This window comes from Xyrauchen texanus, chromosome 32 (genome assembly GCF_025860055.1).
Source record: "Xyrauchen texanus isolate HMW12.3.18 chromosome 32, RBS_HiC_50CHRs, whole genome shotgun sequence".
Classification (NCBI taxonomy): domain Eukaryota; kingdom Metazoa; phylum Chordata; class Actinopteri; order Cypriniformes; family Catostomidae; genus Xyrauchen; species Xyrauchen texanus.
The window spans coordinates 37745919-37764442 of record NC_068307.1 but is presented as its reverse complement, the minus strand read 5'-3'; the positions used below and the strand labels follow the sequence as shown (position 1 = coordinate 37764442).

Sequence of the window (18524 nt, the reverse complement as noted above, 5' to 3'; positions counted from 1 at the left end):
GTGACACAGTCCAATGAAATTACATTCAGCATCCTCTTCTGTGGACTCTTCTGTGTTGTGACCCTTGGCGCTGGGCATGTGATGTCTCTTGCCTCGTCAGCACAGAATGGCCTGATTTTTTCATATAGATAGGTCTGCCTGTCAATTTTCAGTCCAGGTGGGGCCAGGACAGGAAGACCGTCGACAGGGGGCAGATCTGCTCCGTCGCAGCAGTAGCTGATATTCGACAGGTTGTGCATCACGGTGACTTTTTGCAAGCACCACACCTGGTCTCTTGGCTTCAAAGCTGTGACAGAAAAAGCACATAAGACATTTTAAACATGGCAAAGTATTTTCTTATAAAAAACTGTCATGTGTATGTTGTTGCTATGTTATATTGTATGTACACAATGTGAAAGTTTCAATTACCTGAAGTGCTGATAACTCTTGATCTGTGGGAGTCTACGGAAGTGGCGAGTCAGATGCTGCTGCCAGTCGAAGGTCTGGACTAAAACTTTGCCCTCTGCCGTTCCAACAAGCTGTGGGATATTGAGGTGACTCACAGGAGAGCTGTTTTCCACAACCTCATGACAAAAAGAGAAGAGAGGAAGAAAAAAAAGATCTTCAGTTAAATGTTTCATTGAAGCAGAACAGAAAACAGCACTGAAGTCATTAAAGCAAAGTAAAGTTAAAGTACCTCAGCGATGTCTGCCAAAGTGTTGACTCTTGTCTTCATGTAGGCTTGCTTGATGAGTCCAAAGCCACAGTCAGGGGAAAACTTGGTGTGGCCAGCAATAAGGAAGTGGATTTCAATTTTATCGTGAAGCTTGTGTCCAACCCGCCAGGCAAGGTACCAGAGCATGAAGTTGTTCTTGTTCTGCCCACTGCAGTTGTCACAATGAAGATCCACCTCTGTTTCTCCAACTCCAAAGTTGCCGAAGAAATGATGCATGTAGCTGATGACTTCATTGCTTCCCTTAGTAGATGACATGCCTTCATCAATCAGGTAATTCACCTGTTTCTGCAGCCCTTCACATGAAACACCAAATAGGCCACATTTCCGTGGGGTCAGGAAGTACATTGGTCCTGGCTGGAGAGGGTTTGAGGGAAAGTGTAACTGTAGGAGACAGAGGGAGAGAGGGAACTTGGATTAGATTAAATTAAATTTGCATCTATTCATAATTGTCTAATAAAGATAAAACTTACTATATTGATGCTATTCTGCATTTGCACTATTTATTCTCATGCACCAAATCGCCCTTTAAGGGACATTAATAAAGTAAAGTGAAGTAAATGTGTGTGAAATATTACCTGCTGAGCAAAATCAAAACTGTAATGCATCCTAATCTTCTTGCTTGCTGGTAGGGATGGTCCAAAAGACAGGTTGGAGCCAGAGCAAATCTTTCTGCAGGCAGCAGTCATGTCGTTGTAAACAGCCCTCTCTTTCTGCACAAGGGAAAGATGATCTTGTTGCTTCTTTACTGCTTCAGACTTTCTATCATCTGGGAGGTTTGCACTTCGTATCAGCTGCTCGTTATTGCTTTGGCACTGCCAGCAGAGATCTGTGCGTGGCCGGCAACTTTTGATGTGTGGGAGAAGTCGGTTCCACAGTGCTTTGAAGCTGGTTTTACAAACTGCACGCTCACCTGAAAAACAGATATTGCTTATGGTTAATTGTATTGTAATTGCTAATAGTGCTCCGCATTATTTCACTTTATAAGCACTCAATTTTAAATCAATGTTTACACATACCAAGCTCCTTAGCAGACTTCACGTAGAGACGCCACACTGAGGCCTTGGACACATGAGTTGGCAGCAACTTCACATGCCAATCCTTATGCCCAGGCTGTCGGCCAGGCAGCATGATGGCATTGTCTTCTGCATAGTGTTTTATGAAGTCCACAACTCTGTTGATATCCTCAGGGCTGATGAACCTGGCTGGTGGACGTGGCAATGAGTGCTTCTTCCTCAAACGTGGTCTTGCCCCATTCTCCTCATAGTGTTTGACTATATCAGCCAGGGTGTCTCTGCCAATGCTGAAAAAAGGGGAAATAAGAAAAACGTTTAACATCATGGTCTTGCTAACAGGCATCTTGTCACCTATATCAAAATGTATTGTACAAATTATAGGTACTTTTACTTTACTGAAGTAAATTTTATGATGAATACTTTTTACTTTTACTTACTTTAGAGCTTGTATCTGTACTTCCTGGTTTAGTCTTGTTTTAGTCCTGGTTTAGACCTCAGTTAGTGGTTAGACCTGGTTCGAAGTCAAAGGATTAAAAAATCCTAAATTAAGTCATTAACACCAGTCAATTCAAGCAATTGAAGCATTATTCAAATTAATAGCAGAAGCTCACATTACCATCTTAAAGCTCATTATAGTAATGGGGGTTTTGGCAAGTGATATGATGCTAACGATTAGCAGCTAACGCTACAATTAAAACGACAGTCCTGAGCTAGCTAAAAACAATAGGTAGGTATTGGAAGGTCTAAACATGGACTAAACATGAGATAACGTGTAACGTGTTCTTAGAATGAACAAAAAACGACAAACTTTGATGTTTATGGAAACTCACCCCATAAGAAACAGAAAAGTATTCTTGCAGATCTCGTTGCCTCCAATGAAATAAGTCGTTCGGGCACACTTTCTCTTTCGGGTCTTCTTTGTGGATGTAACCATCTCCGAAGTTTGCACTGTGCGCCTGTTTGCCTCTAAATGTCCAATAATTCGCATGTCCTGCCACTCTTTTTCCGCAGCTAAAGAATCCAGCCGTATGTTGTACATAATGTCTGGAGAAAGCTTCTGGCTACAAGACTGTCTCCCATGCAGAGAGTTCTCTTTTCTCCTCGTGTAACATTTACAGTCAAAGTTACGGATTTTCCCCATTTCTCTATCTATATCCCCATCAAATGTTACTATCGATATAGCCTCTGATATCTTACGGTCCAACTCGCTCTGACGCCAGTCCGATACATTCTTCCTCGTCTTCATCTTCGCTCAGTTGTAGATTAGGGATATTATTCAGTCTTATCATGCCACTTTCATCGTCGCTCAGATCGTCTTCAGAATCAGTGAACGCTTGTTCATAAGCATCCGGCTTGTCGAAGAAGTACTTCAAAACATTTTCGTTGTAACGGCCACGGTTCAGCTCGTCTGCGACATTCTTTGCGGCGTCCATCTTCATTGAATTTTGATATCAGATAGAGCCGGCTAGAGCGCTGCATAATAAGTAGCCACGCTGTTGGGGGCGGGGGCAAAAGCGCCGCGGCTATTCAGTACGGAAATACACACAGACAATGACACGCCCCTACTGCATGCTAGAATCTCCGAAAAACAAGCCGATTTCAACCTCAAAATGTACGCTTTTAAATATACCAATACTGTTATCTCAAACATGGAGAGGCTTCTTCATGATCTCAACTAACAGATTCTGCAAAAAAGCGGAAATCACCAATTTTGGAAAAAAACACTTGTTTCTCATTTTGCTCACAAGTTGTGCTGCCAACTTGTGTCACTGGTTTCCGTGACGGGTCACATGTGTAGTATTTCAATGGTCAAGGAAATAAACACAAAAAGCCTTCCCCGGATTCTTTTTAGAATCAATTCCCAGCCCTAGTTAATATGCACTTACAGATATGCGCTCCGATGTGTATATAATTAAAAAATAAAAGACCACATTTTTTTTGACAAAATTTCAAAATAAAAGCCATTGTATTAGCTTTAACGTACAGAGTGTACTGAATATGCGCTCTGGAATGGGGTCCACGCGGATATGTTGGAGCCCAGGGCAGCCGCCTATATTGCCTGTAGGACGAGCCAGTTTTTGCGCAGCACCAGGCCAGCCCAAATTACCCAGTGGCCCACAGGGAAAACACCCGGTGCTCCCGTTGGCCATTTCGCCCCTGATTCCAGCAGATGCATTTTTATTATCTGCCCCTTTTGCATATACAGATAAATAAGTGTTTATTTAGTTGTAGAGAGTGACCATGAAAGAAAAAAATAAAATGACACTAACAGCTGTTACTGGTTTCTGTCTCTCTCTCTCTCTGTGTGTGCGTACAGGTACCTCAAACAGAATTATGAGTACTCAGGAAGCATCACAAGAGGCTGTGGTGAAATAATAACCTCTACAGCACAATTACCTTCTCCATGAGAGCCTTTCAATATCAGTAATGACACCATCAACAAAAGATTCCCTTTGTGTATGGTGAGTAAATCCCAAACTCCTTAGCATGATGGAACCCTTACAGAGTATGAACACCATTCAGCAGGTAGTCCACACACTTCATAAATGAAACAAATTGGACAAAAATTGCAAAGCCTGGATTTGCTTGAGAGGACCACTCCACAAAAAGGCTTACAGGCATGTAATGATGTTGAGTGCCAGAACTGTAGATAAGATTGTAATGGTTCTCCACAGGATATCACAAAGGTCTTCAATGGGATCTATTAGCTCTGGCTTTACATTAGCTGTCTCAATTAAACATATTTTAAGAAAGGGGTTTTGTTGTGTATGGACGTTAATACCATTAATTATATTTTTAAGGAGTTCTAATCATTTTCAAGATTATTATGATGTGTTGAAATAAATCAGTATGGTAGTTCTTGCATGGAAAAACATGTCAAAATGAAATATATGCACTGGATGCACTGGTTCTTAGTACTGGACTGACAACATATGAGGTAAAGTAGTTAATCAATAAAAAATGGAATATACACAAAAATGTAATCACTTTAGATTTTATTTTCTTAATTAAAATGAAATATCTATCTATCTATCTATCTATCTATCTATCTATCTATCTCTTTCTCTCCATCTATCTCCACACACACACACACGTAGAATTTCACGGATTTAATTGTAAAAAAGGACTCAAATATTAATCTGTTTCTCATCCACACTTATATCACTTCTGAAGATGTAGATTTAAACATCTTTCATTCTGTTGGCGCCGTGGATGGAAAGTTTAATTAAGTGATCTAGCACCATAGTGTCATCGAAGGAAGAGAGATGCAGCCGCAGTTCGAGCCCCAGACGACTTTAAATTCTAAACATCTCTAAATCTAAAAAATTAAACATTCTTACGCTGCCATTCTGTGCTTTTTGGAGCTTCAAAATATTGATACCCATTCACTTGCAATGTAAGGACCTACAGAGCTAAAACAGTTTTTTTTATACATATATTTGTGTTCAGCAGAAGACAGAAAGTTATTCACATATGGGATGGCATGAGAGTGAGCAAATGAGAGAATTTTCATTTTTGTGTGAACCGTCCCTTGAAATATACTAGCTCTTAGCGCTCCCTGCTGGTTATATCAATGAACAGCAAGTACTAACTTCACTGATGTGGGCGTATGGCAAATAACTCCAAGCAAGATTCAAAAATCTGTGTCCCACCTCATTCAATATTTTTTCTAATTCTGCTTGTTACTGCATCTGTAGTAAATAATGGATGTTTAACTTAACCAATATTTGACCTGCTCTATCATTTTGAGTTTTATGAACTAAAGTAAAAAAGGAAAGCATTTATAATACAACCCCAATATCAAAAAAGTTGGGACAGTATGAAAACTGTTAATAAACACAAAAATTACTGATTTGTAAATTATATTCACCCTTTGGTTTATTGAAAGCACTACAACTACACATTATATGATGTTTTACCTTGTGAAATTTTTTTATGTAAAGTAATTTCAAATCAGATTGCAACACACTCCAAAATATTTGGTACAGTCAAGTGCTTACCACCATTAAACATCACCATTTCTTCAACACTTATTAAGCATTTTGGCACTGAAGACACAAGTTTGTTAAGTTTAAAAAGTGGAATTTTCCCCCATTCATCCATTATGCAGGTCTTCAGCTGCACAATTGTATGGGGTCTTTGCTGCCATATGGTTTGCTTCATAATGCACCACACATTCTCAATTGGAGACAGGTCAGGACTGCAGGCAGGCAATCTAGCACCCGCACTCTCTGATTACACAGCCAAGCACTTGAAATCTGGGCAGTATGTTGTTTCCTGCTGGAACATCCCTAGAAAAGACGGTGCTGGATGATAGTATATGTTGCTCCAAAATGTGTACATATCTGTCTGCATTAATGGTGCCCTCAGAGATGTGAGAGTTCCCCAAACCATGAGCACTGACATATCCCTGGCCCATACAGACACTGGCTTTTGGACCTGATGCTAATAACAGTTTGGATCGCCCTTTTCCTCTATGGCCCAGATAACACGGTGGCTTTGTTTTTAAAAAAAATTTGAAATGTGGACCCTTCAGACCAAAAAACACAGTTCCACTGTTCTTCTTTCCATCTAAAATGAGACCGAGACCAGACAAGCTGGAAGTGCTTCTGGATAGTGTTGATGTACAAAGAGATTTTTTTTTTGAGATTAACAAAAAAGCTACATTTTATTGCTCATTTCAAAATATACTCATCTGTACAGAGACAAAAATTACACGAAAACATATATCTGGGAGAAAAATCAAAGAAGACAAAAGGGAAAAAATTCATGGGGAAGACAAATAACATAATAACAAAAGCTAATTAAATATATAAACTGACCATACTAAAATCTAAAACTTTCAAATTGTTTAATTAAAGATAGTTCAATAAGAGAAATATAGCTTTGTTAAATTTTGACTGAGTCGTTTGCGATGGCAAAGTCATAGACACCTCATTAAATACAATACTTGTCTGTTGAATGGAGACACACAAAAGTACAATATATTTAAATCAGCTTCAGTCTATGAGCTAAGCGTGTGGTCAATGATATTCTCATGGGTGGTCTCCCAAACACAACAGTACTGGTCATTTTTCATAATAGATTTTCAGTCTTTTCTGAAAATTACAGAAAAGGGCATTTAGGATTTTTCTGCTTATAACCGCCTCATCCAGTTCAGGCGTCTTGTCTGTGAAAGGGCCAGGACTCACTCAAGGAATGATTGTATGACTTTCTTGGCTTTGAATGACCAATAATCAACATCAGCAGACATCCCCACTTCCCATATTAAAATTGCTCTAGTTGGGTCAATAGTTCAGCAGGCAATATGGGACAATATCTATGGCAGAAGTCTGAAAAGTTAAACATTTTTATTCCAAGAAACTATCCAGAGTGGTCAGACTGGAGGTAGGCTTGCTTGTAACAGGTCTTGACACCTTCTTCCTCTTTGACTTCATGGCGAGGGGTCGAATCTCAGAAAGAGGTGACTAGTGCACGTACTACAGTTAAGGAAACATTAATAAATGGAACGGTGGGTAGCTGATGCATAACATCTCTATGAGAATGATTTTTTGAAGGTTAAAATCTACACGAGTGTATAAGGGAAAGTGTACATCTCTTAGGTACTGTCACCGGTCACCATTTCTTTTAAGTATTTTTTATTGTCTTTTTGCCTTCACTAGTTCACATTTTATCTTAGTTGGTGGTGTGACAAATTAATTTGTAAAAGTACAAATATTTCATGTAGTCTCTACATTAATGAGCTCATAATAGCTACATAGTATAATGATGTTTAAATTAGTTTAGATGAAGTATAGCATGTCATACCACAGAACATGTAAACTTTCAATGTTTACTGTCAGCTACCCATTCACACATGTCCATGTTGACAATTAATCTTACCCAAATAAAAAGAACTTCAAATATTTTTTCCCCCAAGTATGATTGTAGAAATACAATTATTATCATGGAACAAGGATACAGGTTGGATAAATTTGGCTCTTCCACCAAGTCCATCATAGCCAGTTCTTACCTGGTGTGAATAAAGTAATAATGCATTAAAGTTGAAAAACAAAATACAAAAAAATAAAAAGCATATAAATAAGATACAAGTTTCAAGATGTATGCACGTGTTAGCTCAGATTTTTTTAAGGGAACTTACAAAAAAAGAGAGAGATATAAATCTTACAGTGCCAAATTTGGATGGGTCCAGCATGCTCCCAAACGTGTTTTTTCTGAAGAGTAGAGAGTTCCGTAACATGGGGCCCATCAAAACGTCTTCATCTTTAACACGAGTGTTCTGAAAGCAAAGATATAAACATTACATCTGTATACTACTCAAACTGCCTTAATACCAATTTTGCTGTATTCTCAAATATAAATATCTTGATTTGGTACATACATTACGTCCCAGTGCATTTTCCATTTTGTTGGATGAAGATCTGTGGAAAAATGATAAATAAATAAATTTCTGAAACGAACCAGACAACTAAATAACAATATAAAATGGAAACCCACACTGAAGGGTCGAGACGCATCTTCTTAGATGGGACCTGGACAGGCTTCTTCTCCACATGTTCAGGTGTGTTAACGTCAAAGGTCAGGTTGAGGTCAATTTCCTGAGAGTCTGTGTGCGGACCATGACCTGGCTTCAACTCCAGAGGAGCAGGACTGCAATACAGAGATGAACAAAGCATTAAGCTAATCAATCAAATCAATTCTCCTGGATCAAAGTATTTAATCTACCAAAGGTACGATGTAGCTAAAGATAAAATAACAGGGGTTTTCCTGCAGACACCAATGTGAATTTTCATGCTGCAGAAGCAAATTCCATGATATTCGTCTCACGTTCTGCACTTTATAAGTGCTAAATATGCTTCTCATCGGAATCGCGCATTTGTGTGGCACTACTCAAGCCAGGTTTTCGCATGAGTGTGGCACAGGCAATCACAGAACCTCGCACCGTTCTGCTTTATCCTACTGTATCACTGTAGTGCTCGCACCTGAACTGGCCTTCCAATCGCGGTGCAGACCATAAAACTTACAGTATGTGTAAGGGACTAAAATGGCTTTACCTCATCCATGCTGTGCATGATTAGAATGTTTATTTTTTTAAATTTTTTTTTGATCAACAACTGACTGTAAAGAACAGAAAGGATATTAAAAGGGACATTATTCAATAACAAATGGGTTGCCTGGATCTTGTCTTTGGACACACATTACACAGAAGTTTTTGTCTCAACATGCAGTGAAAGGATCTTGCTGCTGAATACTCCACCACTATACCACTATACTATACTACACTATACTACACTGGTGAATTTAATCTAAACATTTACCAGCCAGTTACCAAATATATAAATTTTTAGTTGAATAGTGTGAAATTTTGTTGCAAATGCAAGTGATTTCCTTTCATCGTAGTAGAGGGTTGCGCAGAGAGTAACAGATTGAACTTGTGATTTAAGAATTGATATCGTTCAAATGAAGATTGCGATGCATCGGAAAATCTATATTTTTACCCTACCCTACAGGCTACCCACAAATTGTGCTGCTGGGAAACCCTAATAATTTTTGTTTAGAATAAATTCATAACAACACTTTATTAGGAACACCTGTACATCTACTTATTTATGCGATTATCTAATCAGCCAATCTTGTGGCAGCAGTGTAATACATAATGTTCACATCCACCATCAAAATGGGGAAAAATGTGATCTCAGTGATTTTGACCATGGTAATTGGTGGTGCCAGAAAGGTTGGTCTGAGTATTTCTGAAACTGCTGATCTCCTGGGATTTTCACACACAACAGTCTCTAGAGTTTACTCAGAATGGGGCCAAAAACAACCAGTGAGCAACAGTTCTGTGCTTGTATTGAGCAGAATAGTATCTCAGAATGCACAACACGTTGAACCTTGACAAATTCAAATACTACTAAAACTAGCATGGTCTTACCTATGCTTATGGCACTGCACTGTAAATATAAGGACAAGGGCTTTGTAGTCTGAACCTCCAAGACTTATGGACTAACTCGGACAAAGTTTTCCTTGTGTAATTATGTTCTGTTTGAATGCTGTTTATTATAAACTGCCCTTGTTTTTGGATATTCCTAAAAATCACTTCAATCATTAAGAGGCTAATAAAAGGAAAACAATATCTGTTATGGAGTTGGAAACAAATATTTTCACTTGCGCAGTCCCAACTCAGTAAAGTGGTTTACTAATGGGTACAGTCTGTATATTATAACTAGTCCTATAATAGATATAAATAATAAGGTGTTTATTAAATTAAGTTTAGTTTGATTTGATTTCACAAAGCACAATAAAGTAAAATAAATTGTGCAAAATTCAAAAAGTTCCAGGAGCTTAGACGATTAAAAATAACTAATATCCAATCTAAACGTGACATGCATTTAATTATTACATATTAATAAACTGCAATTATTCAACAAAAAGTCTGTTTACATCAAAGACCCTTTTTGACTAAAGAAAAATATGGGATAAAAATCCTGTCAAATGTATTGCGGTCACGGATCCAAAAATAATGAATAAAAAAATAATACGTGAAAAAAAAAAAGAATATGTACAAAAATAAATAAAAAGTGCACATCAAAATAATTAGCATAAATAACAAGCATGAATCAAATATATATAAACACGTAAAAAAAAGAAAAGAAAAATTAAAGCAAACTCATCAGAATTGCAAACAAAATCACGTGTTCTTTGGTTATATTACTGTTTTTTTGCGCTCTGACAATTAAGGTCATATTTAAAAAATAATAATTATTGTACGCTTATGCTGTATTTTTCTTTGCTTTTGTTTCCAAGTTCTGCACTTGTTTTTCCAAAACTTCCATTAGCCATTCATTCGAAGAGGGGAGGTGACGTCACTTCAATGCAACTCCGATGGCTACTGCTCAATATTATATTATTTGTGGTTGATAAATACACTGTTTGTGTCTGTTTTGAGTATTTTCAGCCAGTTCTAGAAAACAATGTGTTGTCCGAGTAGGCCATTATCATAGTCCATGAACACATGTATAGAGCCAGATGAATTTTGTTTGCAGAGTCTTTAGTTTAGGAATTATTTAATACTTCCTTGTTTGTAGGTTATTGGCTGCATATCTTAAAAAAAAAAAACAAGACTGGGTTGGTGTGGATGTTTTTACTAGCTGTACCAATGTAGTCACGAGTTCAGAACCCAACTTGATCTGCTTTTCCATTAAATAAAATCCAGATCCTGACACCAAGGCCTATTACAATAGTGATGAATATAGAAATGCTGACATATAATTGGATATTGTTTATTTTATTAGATCAAAAATCTAAAAAGGTGTGCATTATTGCTGACACCTACATGCACACTTTGGAGTCAGTTGTATAGTCATTTTCTTCAAATGTTACTGAAGTTGTATACTCTGTGCTATGGAAATGTTTGTAAATGTTTTGGATATGTATGCTCCAATGTTGCTGTATCTTTAGATTCAGTCCCTAAATTTCCAACCATTTGTGATTAAAGAATGTCCAACATCAAGACAAATTTACTGCATTATTTATTGACGTTGGGGCGCTTGGCCACTTGTTTCTGATTTCGCTGCAGTATTGTGGAGAAAGAAACTACATGTAGCCGTGCCAACAATGCCAATGTAGGATCAGTACATAACGGCACATTCAGCAACATGGAAAAGTGGATCAAGTTGGGTTCTGAACTCAAGACTATATTCGTACAGCTTGTAAAAATATGCATCAAACATCCACACCAACTCAGCCTTGTTTTTTAAAATATGCAGCCAATAACCTACAAACAAGGAAGTCTTAAATAATGCCTAAACTAAAGACTCTGCTAACTAAATTCATCTGGCTCAATACATGTGTTCGTGGACTATGATAATGATCTACTCAGACAATAAATTGTTTCCTAGAGCTGGCAGATAATACTCAACAGACACAAACAGTGTATCTATCAACCACAAATAATATAATATTGAGCAGCACCGTTGGAGCTGCATTGGAGTGACGTCACCTCCCCTCTTTGAATGATTGGCTAAAGGAGGAGTTGTCGATCAAGAACTAGTGGACCAATAGGGATGCAAAACACCCCCTGATTTACAGTACTTGAAACTACTCACAGATTTTCAGAAAGCACAAAAAAACAGTAATATAACCAAAGAAAACATGATTTTGTTTGCAGTTCAGATGACTTTGCTTTAACATTTATATATATATATTTTTTTGCAGCACATTTTAAATGTGTTTATTTATTTTTAATTCATGCTTATGTTTTGATCTGTGCTATTTATTTATTTTTACGCTTATTATTTTTTATTATTGTATTTTTTTTATACTGATGGAATTTTGATCCCATAGAAATACACTGAAGAGAAATAATAAACCTGATTCCACACCTTTCAAACACCAGTCTGCTGATGGCCTCATTAGTGCGGGTGGGAGTGCTTAATGTCCTCTGTAGTATTTCCACCTTCTTCTTCAGGCTCTGTTAAGAATCAGATTTCATATCAAATGTTTAGAACCACACAGTTGAAAGTGAAATCCAAAGGGTGATGTACGCCCTCTAGTGGCTGTTCTGAATACCAATTTGTTTGCAGCTGTTGTTGACCTACTACACTTGTCTGTAAAACACCAAAATGTATTTTTAATCTCAAATGCATTTTTCTACATATACACTAGGATTATAATGGAAGTTCCATGTCAGTTCATCTTTTCCTTCAATTTCATTTGTGAACAAATTATGCTACTTTTAACCTCAAGATACTTTTAAAGGAATAGATCACCAAAACATTTAAGTTCAGTCATTATTTAATCAACCTTATGTCTTTCCAAAATAGAGGTTGACGGATAGTGTATTATGCCAATACTGATAACTAAAGTTGGCGGAAAAGACAGATAACCGATTAATCGGCCGATAGTTTTCAAAATCTATTTATGAAATTTTAACAAAAGAATTCTAAGTCTTTCCTTACAAATACGGGCACAGACATAGTGGCTAAAAGAGTCCAAAATGAATAAAATCCCAGATGCAGTTTGTTCAACCAAAATCCCAATAATAACCAGAAACAAATGAAGATTTGATGCTTAACGTGGGCGTTATAATACAAGCAGGCCCAAAACATACAAGGGACTCTTATTTTGAAATTACAGAGACTTGGCTCAGTTATGATCTATATTTAGGTTTAGTTATGATCTATTTGCCATAGTAAGCCTTTTATAGCCTATATATTTACCAAATGAAGAGTTGTATGTATTTATAGATGAAACCAGATGAGGTTCAATGTGCAAATATCAGCTAGATTTTTGCAGATAACCGATATTTCCAAAAAAGACACTGTCGACACAGATTAATTGGTAAAACTGATATATCAGTCTACCTCTATTCTAAACCCCTATGAATCAATTTTTCTGTGGAACACAAAAGGATCTAATTGTTTTGGCAATAGCTGATTTCCATACCATAGCAGTTGATAGTAACTCCCTTTATAGGTTTAAAAAGCTTCCAAAAGTGTAATCAAATTAGTCCACGTAACTTCTGTATCATAAGTCTTCTGAAGGCATACGATCACTGTGTATAATGAACAGACTGAAGATGCGTCCCAAGCCACATATTTCTACACTGTTTTACCACATTTTTTAGTGTAAGTAGTGTGAGTAGTATGTTTACACTGAAAATGCAGCAAAAAGAACTGTACTTTAAGTACCTGAATGATGGACTTTTTCAACCGTCAAAACAGAGTATGGAATGTTGAACACTTCATGCACTCAGTGCACGTGGCTTGCCGTACATAGCAGAAGGGGCAGAATTACCTGGCTATGCCACTTGTCTGATATAACTGTTGTAAATAATGAAGAATGTAGCAGCTAGCGAAACTTCTGTGAAGACAGCACATTACAAATGTGAGTTGAATGCTTTATCATCACCCCAAGTGGTGCGAATATGTACGTTGTTTAAGATACATGTGTTGAACTGAGATTGGCTAACGTGCTAAAGCTAGCAGCAACACATCACTTGTGCTTGAACAGTCACTTCCATCAGCTGTAATACATGAATGCTTCAGTGTTGTAAAAAAACTTTGTGTTCCATTTGGGATGATAATACACTTTGAAAATTCATACGCTTCATAGCTGAGTGCATAGCATATTTTGTAAGTACATAGTGTTTTGTGTGTTGTTTGGGACACAGCTTTTTATTCATTCTAAAATCTAATTATTGATCAATTTGTGTAAACAGAGCACAAATCACATTAATGATGGCGACACATCAAAAACATCAGACTATTTTGACTGATATTACTCCAAGTCTGTTCATCATACAAAGCGATCGTATGCCTTGAGAAGACATGAAATGATGCACACCACTTCTATGACAATTTTTAGGTTGTTTTTAAGCTTTAAAGTGAGTTACTATATACCACTACTTTGATATGTAAATCAGTGATCGCAACATTCTATAAAATATCTCCTTTTGTAATTCGTAGAATCAAGAAAGTCAAATAGGTTCGGAATGACATAAGGGTGAGTAAATAATGACAGAATATTCATTTTTAGGTGAACGATTTCTTTAAACGTTTGTATCAAACTGGAAAAAAATTATCAATACAGTTAACCAGATAAGCAATTTTGATTCTCTCACAGTGATCTCTTTGTCTGCGTTGGACAGATCGTTCTGAAGTGCCTTCATGTCCTCCTTTGTTCTGTTTGTCTCTTTTGTGGCTTTCTGAAACTATAGTAAAAAAAAAAAAAAAAAAAACACACACACACACACACACACACACACACACACACACACACACACACACACACACACACGTGTGCGAATGAGACACTTCTACAGTAAAACGTTTTTTTTTTTTTTTAATTAGCAATCAGACACAGAATTCAGTGTCTTGACTGCCGGGCCATTGCTAATATTCAAAAATATTTTATGTTTGGGCCATAGAGACAGTTGCAACAAAAGATGACCGCTCGATTTGATTGAGATTTTTGATGGACAGTTTTAGAGAGTGACCTTGCTGTTAGAAGAGATCAGTTCCCTTTTTAGCTTCTCACACATCTCATTTGAAGTCTTCAGGCTTCCTTTCAGGTTGTCGTACTCCCTGAGGAAAAAGAAAATATGAATTTGAGCACGGTTCTCTCTTTGCTCTTTAAATATAAAAAACTGCAGCATTTGAAGGGAGACAAAACTAGTATGTGTGTTTATTAAAGTTTTAATAGGTTGGGGAAGTAAAACTAATGAGGTTTGAGGTTCCAAGCTAAATGATTACACAGCATACAAAAATATACAGCAGTAAGAAAGTGTTTTTTGTTGACCACAGGGCAGGAGAGTAGATCTTACTTTTTCAGAGAGATACAGTATATGGATAGCTGTTCAACAGCCGACTGACCAACACCCATATCAGTGATCATGGCCTCCACCTCTGCCCTCTGACCCTGTAACACCAGATCTAAACTACAGGACAAAATAAAACCGTAATTAAATCTGCATTTACAATATGCCATGACCCTAAACGTACATAAACGGTGACGTTTGAAGGTCACTGATGTTGCACACTATCTGACAGCATGGAAGATTGGGCAACTACAAGTTCTTTATCTTTATAAAACATTTTAAAAAAGGCACATGATTGGTACCTCTCATAGGTTTTCATTTTCACTCTGAGTCGCTTGGCTTCCTCCTTGGCCACCTGGCTCTCACATTGTTGACTCTCCAAGAAGCTCATCTGTTTCTGAATTTTACAACACAATGCAGACAGATGCTGACCTAAGGCCGCTAGATTCAACCAAAATTTACCTTAAAAATGTACACCAAAATGTCCAGGAATTAGAGGATAAAGGCACATACCCGGAGGACAGAACACAGCATCTCTTTGTCACCAATTTCTTTCCTGACTCTATCCAGGTCTTTCTTCTGTCTCTCTATTGTCTCTTTTAGAGCATCTACTGATTTCTGCTTGTCCCTCCATTCTTTTTCTGAAATACAAAACAAATGCAAAGGTTTAACAAAAGCATAGCATCTGATTAAAGGGGTCATGTCATGAGGATTACAATTTTTACCATTTTAAAATTCCTTGATATTTTGACATACAAGAGGTCTTTCTTCTATAAAAACATACGGTAAATTTCAGAACTCAAAACTTGACCCCCTATGCAATAAAAGCTTTTATTGAAACCAAGCTGCAAAAACGCCTTGTTCTGTACTTCCACGACTACCCTATGCCTTAAGGGTACATTTATTCATGACCGCCTCTACAGCTTAAAAACTTCAAAGCCTATTTTTACATCAACACACCCTTGGCACTGCCCACAGGTGCTTCAGTTTGTAAACAGAAAGAGAAGGACAAAAAAGCCTACTATGTCCAAACTATTCCTGAACACCAAAGGGGACCCATCTGGACTATTTTAAATTATTTTTGTATTTAAACATGCACAGTCTGACGTCTTTGACTGCTTGATACATATCTCAGGCTGCTTTTAAAAGTTGCCATGTCAAGTGACAACTCTGAAGAGGAGAATCCATTCTCTGTCATTCAGCTGCTGCCTCTTGCTGTGTTAAGCACAAACGCATCAACGATGCATTCTTTCGCCCGTCTGTATTATTTTTAATTGTTGGTGTATGAAAATATGCACTGCATGGACGTCTTTGACCGTTTAGATGCGTTTCCGGCAATGTGCATTTCAGTGTGGGATGATACTGGAAACTGGACGTGTGTGGGTCTAGTTTACACCGTGCACTGGACTATGTACGTGAGTCATGTGGATGTGTCTTCAGCGTATATTGCTTGTGAACAGTCATAAAATGATTCAAGCTTTGGAAAGGAACTGTTATTGAAGGATAGGGCAGTTTAAAACATTTGGACCCATTGCAAAACAGTAAGTAAACAGTTCCATTCATGAATATTTCAAATGTCATGACTGTTTGATAGATGTCAGTATGGTGCTGACATCCTGTTTACACCGGGAACGTCCACAGCGCACAGCTTGAGGCTGCCTACACCAGGTGTGTTGACAACACAAACTTTCTAAACCATTTATTTGTGTTGTTGGCAGTAGTAGCACCAGCGCCTGCAGGAGAAAATGGAACGGGACATCTGTTTACTGTCGGCATGACACACTGCATTGGACACTTCCATGGTAGACAGCATCATTGCTTATAGAGTTCTATTGCTTTTGATGCAACACTCATGTTCAGTGAAGACAAGGTGTGAGTGTTAACAGTTGTGTTCAAGATTAAGAGTTTAATATATTCAGATGTAATGTGTTGGATGTGTGTTATGTGTAACCCCTGAAATTGTGTTTTATAATGCTGTGGAGCTTGTTCATTTTCTTCCGATTAAGGAATTTGAGGGGCTGCACGATGTTAGCCAATCAGAACAGTAGGTATTGAAGTTTTAAGGAGGAGCTTAAAGTATTGTGATTCAAAACATTAAAATGTGATTATCTTTTAATCACTCGTTTTTCACCAGCTACAGCCTCTTCGTAAGCAAAGGCAGTGATGTACTCATGTGTACATGTTGTCAGTTTGATCATAAATCTATACACACGAGTACAGCACTGAGCGTTTCAGACAGAGGACCAGAGACAGGATGGAAATTATAATATATTAAAACACTATGCCTGTTTTAATGCAAAAAAACGTAACTAACATTATCAGTGGACCACAGGGAAGATAATAAAACTAAAAATAAGAGCATTTCATGACCCCTTTAAGTGTGGGGATGGATGGACAGATCAAGATGAACAAGTTAGTTTTGTCTTACCTTTTTCACTAAACACTGCTTTCATTCGGTCAAGCTCATTCTGCAATCAAAACAATAAGAATCGAGCCAATGCTGTCAATATATTGTTTTAAATAACTCTAAGCATAGAGTGAATTATAATTGTAGGGTTTTATATCACCTGTAAACTTTCAGGATCCATTGGCATCCCGTTGTCTTCTGGGACTATGTCAAAAAACAGTTTGTTGATAATGTGTCGCGTGCTGACCTAAAAACAGAAAAAGTGAGGATTCCAATTCAGTTCAATCCTCTGATATATAAATACATTGTTTATTTAAACATTTTTAAATAAGAAGATTAAATCGGTTCAATAACTAAGCAATTGGTTTACCTGTTTCCTGCATTGTGGACAAGTTTTGTTTGGGGCAGACTGAAACCACTGGAGAAGGCTTTGTTGAAATGAAAAGAAATGTGAAAAGTAATTACATGTCATAACAAACATTATATAACATGTAATATATCCATAATTGAATTTATGAACAGGTTTATGAATAAGTGTTTCATGATACATTGTTTAAACAAGCTTAACTAGTGATCTGTGGTTGCATTGCATTACACAATGTTATGGTATTTAAATATTATAAAACTTATTAAAGTGTTACCAATAAAGTCACATCAAGTAGAAAACATCCAGTATTAAGGCAGATAACACTCACCAGGCATAGTGAAAAGTGTGACCACAGTGAATTGCAGCAACATCTTTGGAGTTATCAAAGAAATCCGAGCAGATGGTACAGTAAGCTCGAATGGGCATCGTGGATCTATTAGATAATATTAGACACATTTAAGGTCAAAATAACTCTTCTGATTGCAGTTCTGTGTTGTGTTTATTACTATGAATGTAATACACTGTACCACATATTCATTTATTTATCTGCATTCGTTTTTACTCACCCAGACGATGCTGAAACGATCGAGAGATCTTATATACGCAAAGATGATTAATTAAATTAATGTATCATGTTTGTAATGTCAGGTATATCTTTAGTGTAGATTCGAAGCTCCCGGGTCCAGTGAAGTGCCGCGCTTATT

The 18524-nt window shown here is 37.2% G+C and overlaps 3 protein-coding genes and 1 long non-coding RNA gene across 4 annotated transcripts in view; 1 reads left to right on the top strand and 3 right to left on the bottom strand.

Moving 5' to 3' along the window:
* Positions 1 to 18524, top strand: part of mon1a (MON1 secretory trafficking family member A) — a 59231-nt gene that overhangs the window by 4713 nt on the left and 35994 nt on the right. Inside the window, exon 2 of the mRNA XM_052101317.1 lies at positions 4046 to 4190. Coding sequence (XP_051957277.1) covers positions 4156 to 4190 — 35 coding nt within the window. The 5' untranslated portion in view covers positions 4046 to 4155. The remainder of the gene's footprint in view (positions 1 to 4045; positions 4191 to 18524) is intronic.
* LOC127625996 (uncharacterized) lies at positions 142 to 1401 on the bottom strand. The gene is made up of 4 exons (XM_052101494.1): positions 1291 to 1401; positions 677 to 1096; positions 409 to 563; positions 142 to 286 (listed from the first exon to the last, which is right to left on the bottom strand). The coding sequence occupies exons 1-4, from the start codon at positions 1399 to 1401 to the stop codon at positions 142 to 144; spliced, it is 831 nt and encodes a 276-aa protein (XP_051957454.1).
* LOC127625896 (uncharacterized) lies at positions 1439 to 2636 on the bottom strand. Its single transcript, XR_007968380.1, has 4 exons — positions 2559 to 2636; positions 2166 to 2239; positions 1732 to 2015; positions 1439 to 1625 (listed from the first exon to the last, which is right to left on the bottom strand). It is a non-coding gene; the product is annotated as an uncharacterized LOC127625896 (long non-coding RNA).
* Positions 6472 to 18511, bottom strand: traip (TRAF-interacting protein). Its single transcript, XM_052101321.1, has 16 exons — positions 18387 to 18511; positions 18149 to 18253; positions 17824 to 17881; positions 17614 to 17700; positions 17475 to 17514; positions 15560 to 15687; positions 15349 to 15443; positions 15053 to 15166; positions 14726 to 14813; positions 14351 to 14440; positions 12111 to 12199; positions 8227 to 8379; positions 8111 to 8150; positions 7898 to 8008; positions 7691 to 7741; positions 6472 to 7196 (listed from the first exon to the last, which is right to left on the bottom strand). The coding sequence occupies exons 2-16, from the start codon at positions 18244 to 18246 to the stop codon at positions 7080 to 7082; spliced, it is 1359 nt and encodes a 452-aa protein (XP_051957281.1). The 5' UTR covers positions 18247 to 18253; positions 18387 to 18511; the 3' UTR covers positions 6472 to 7079.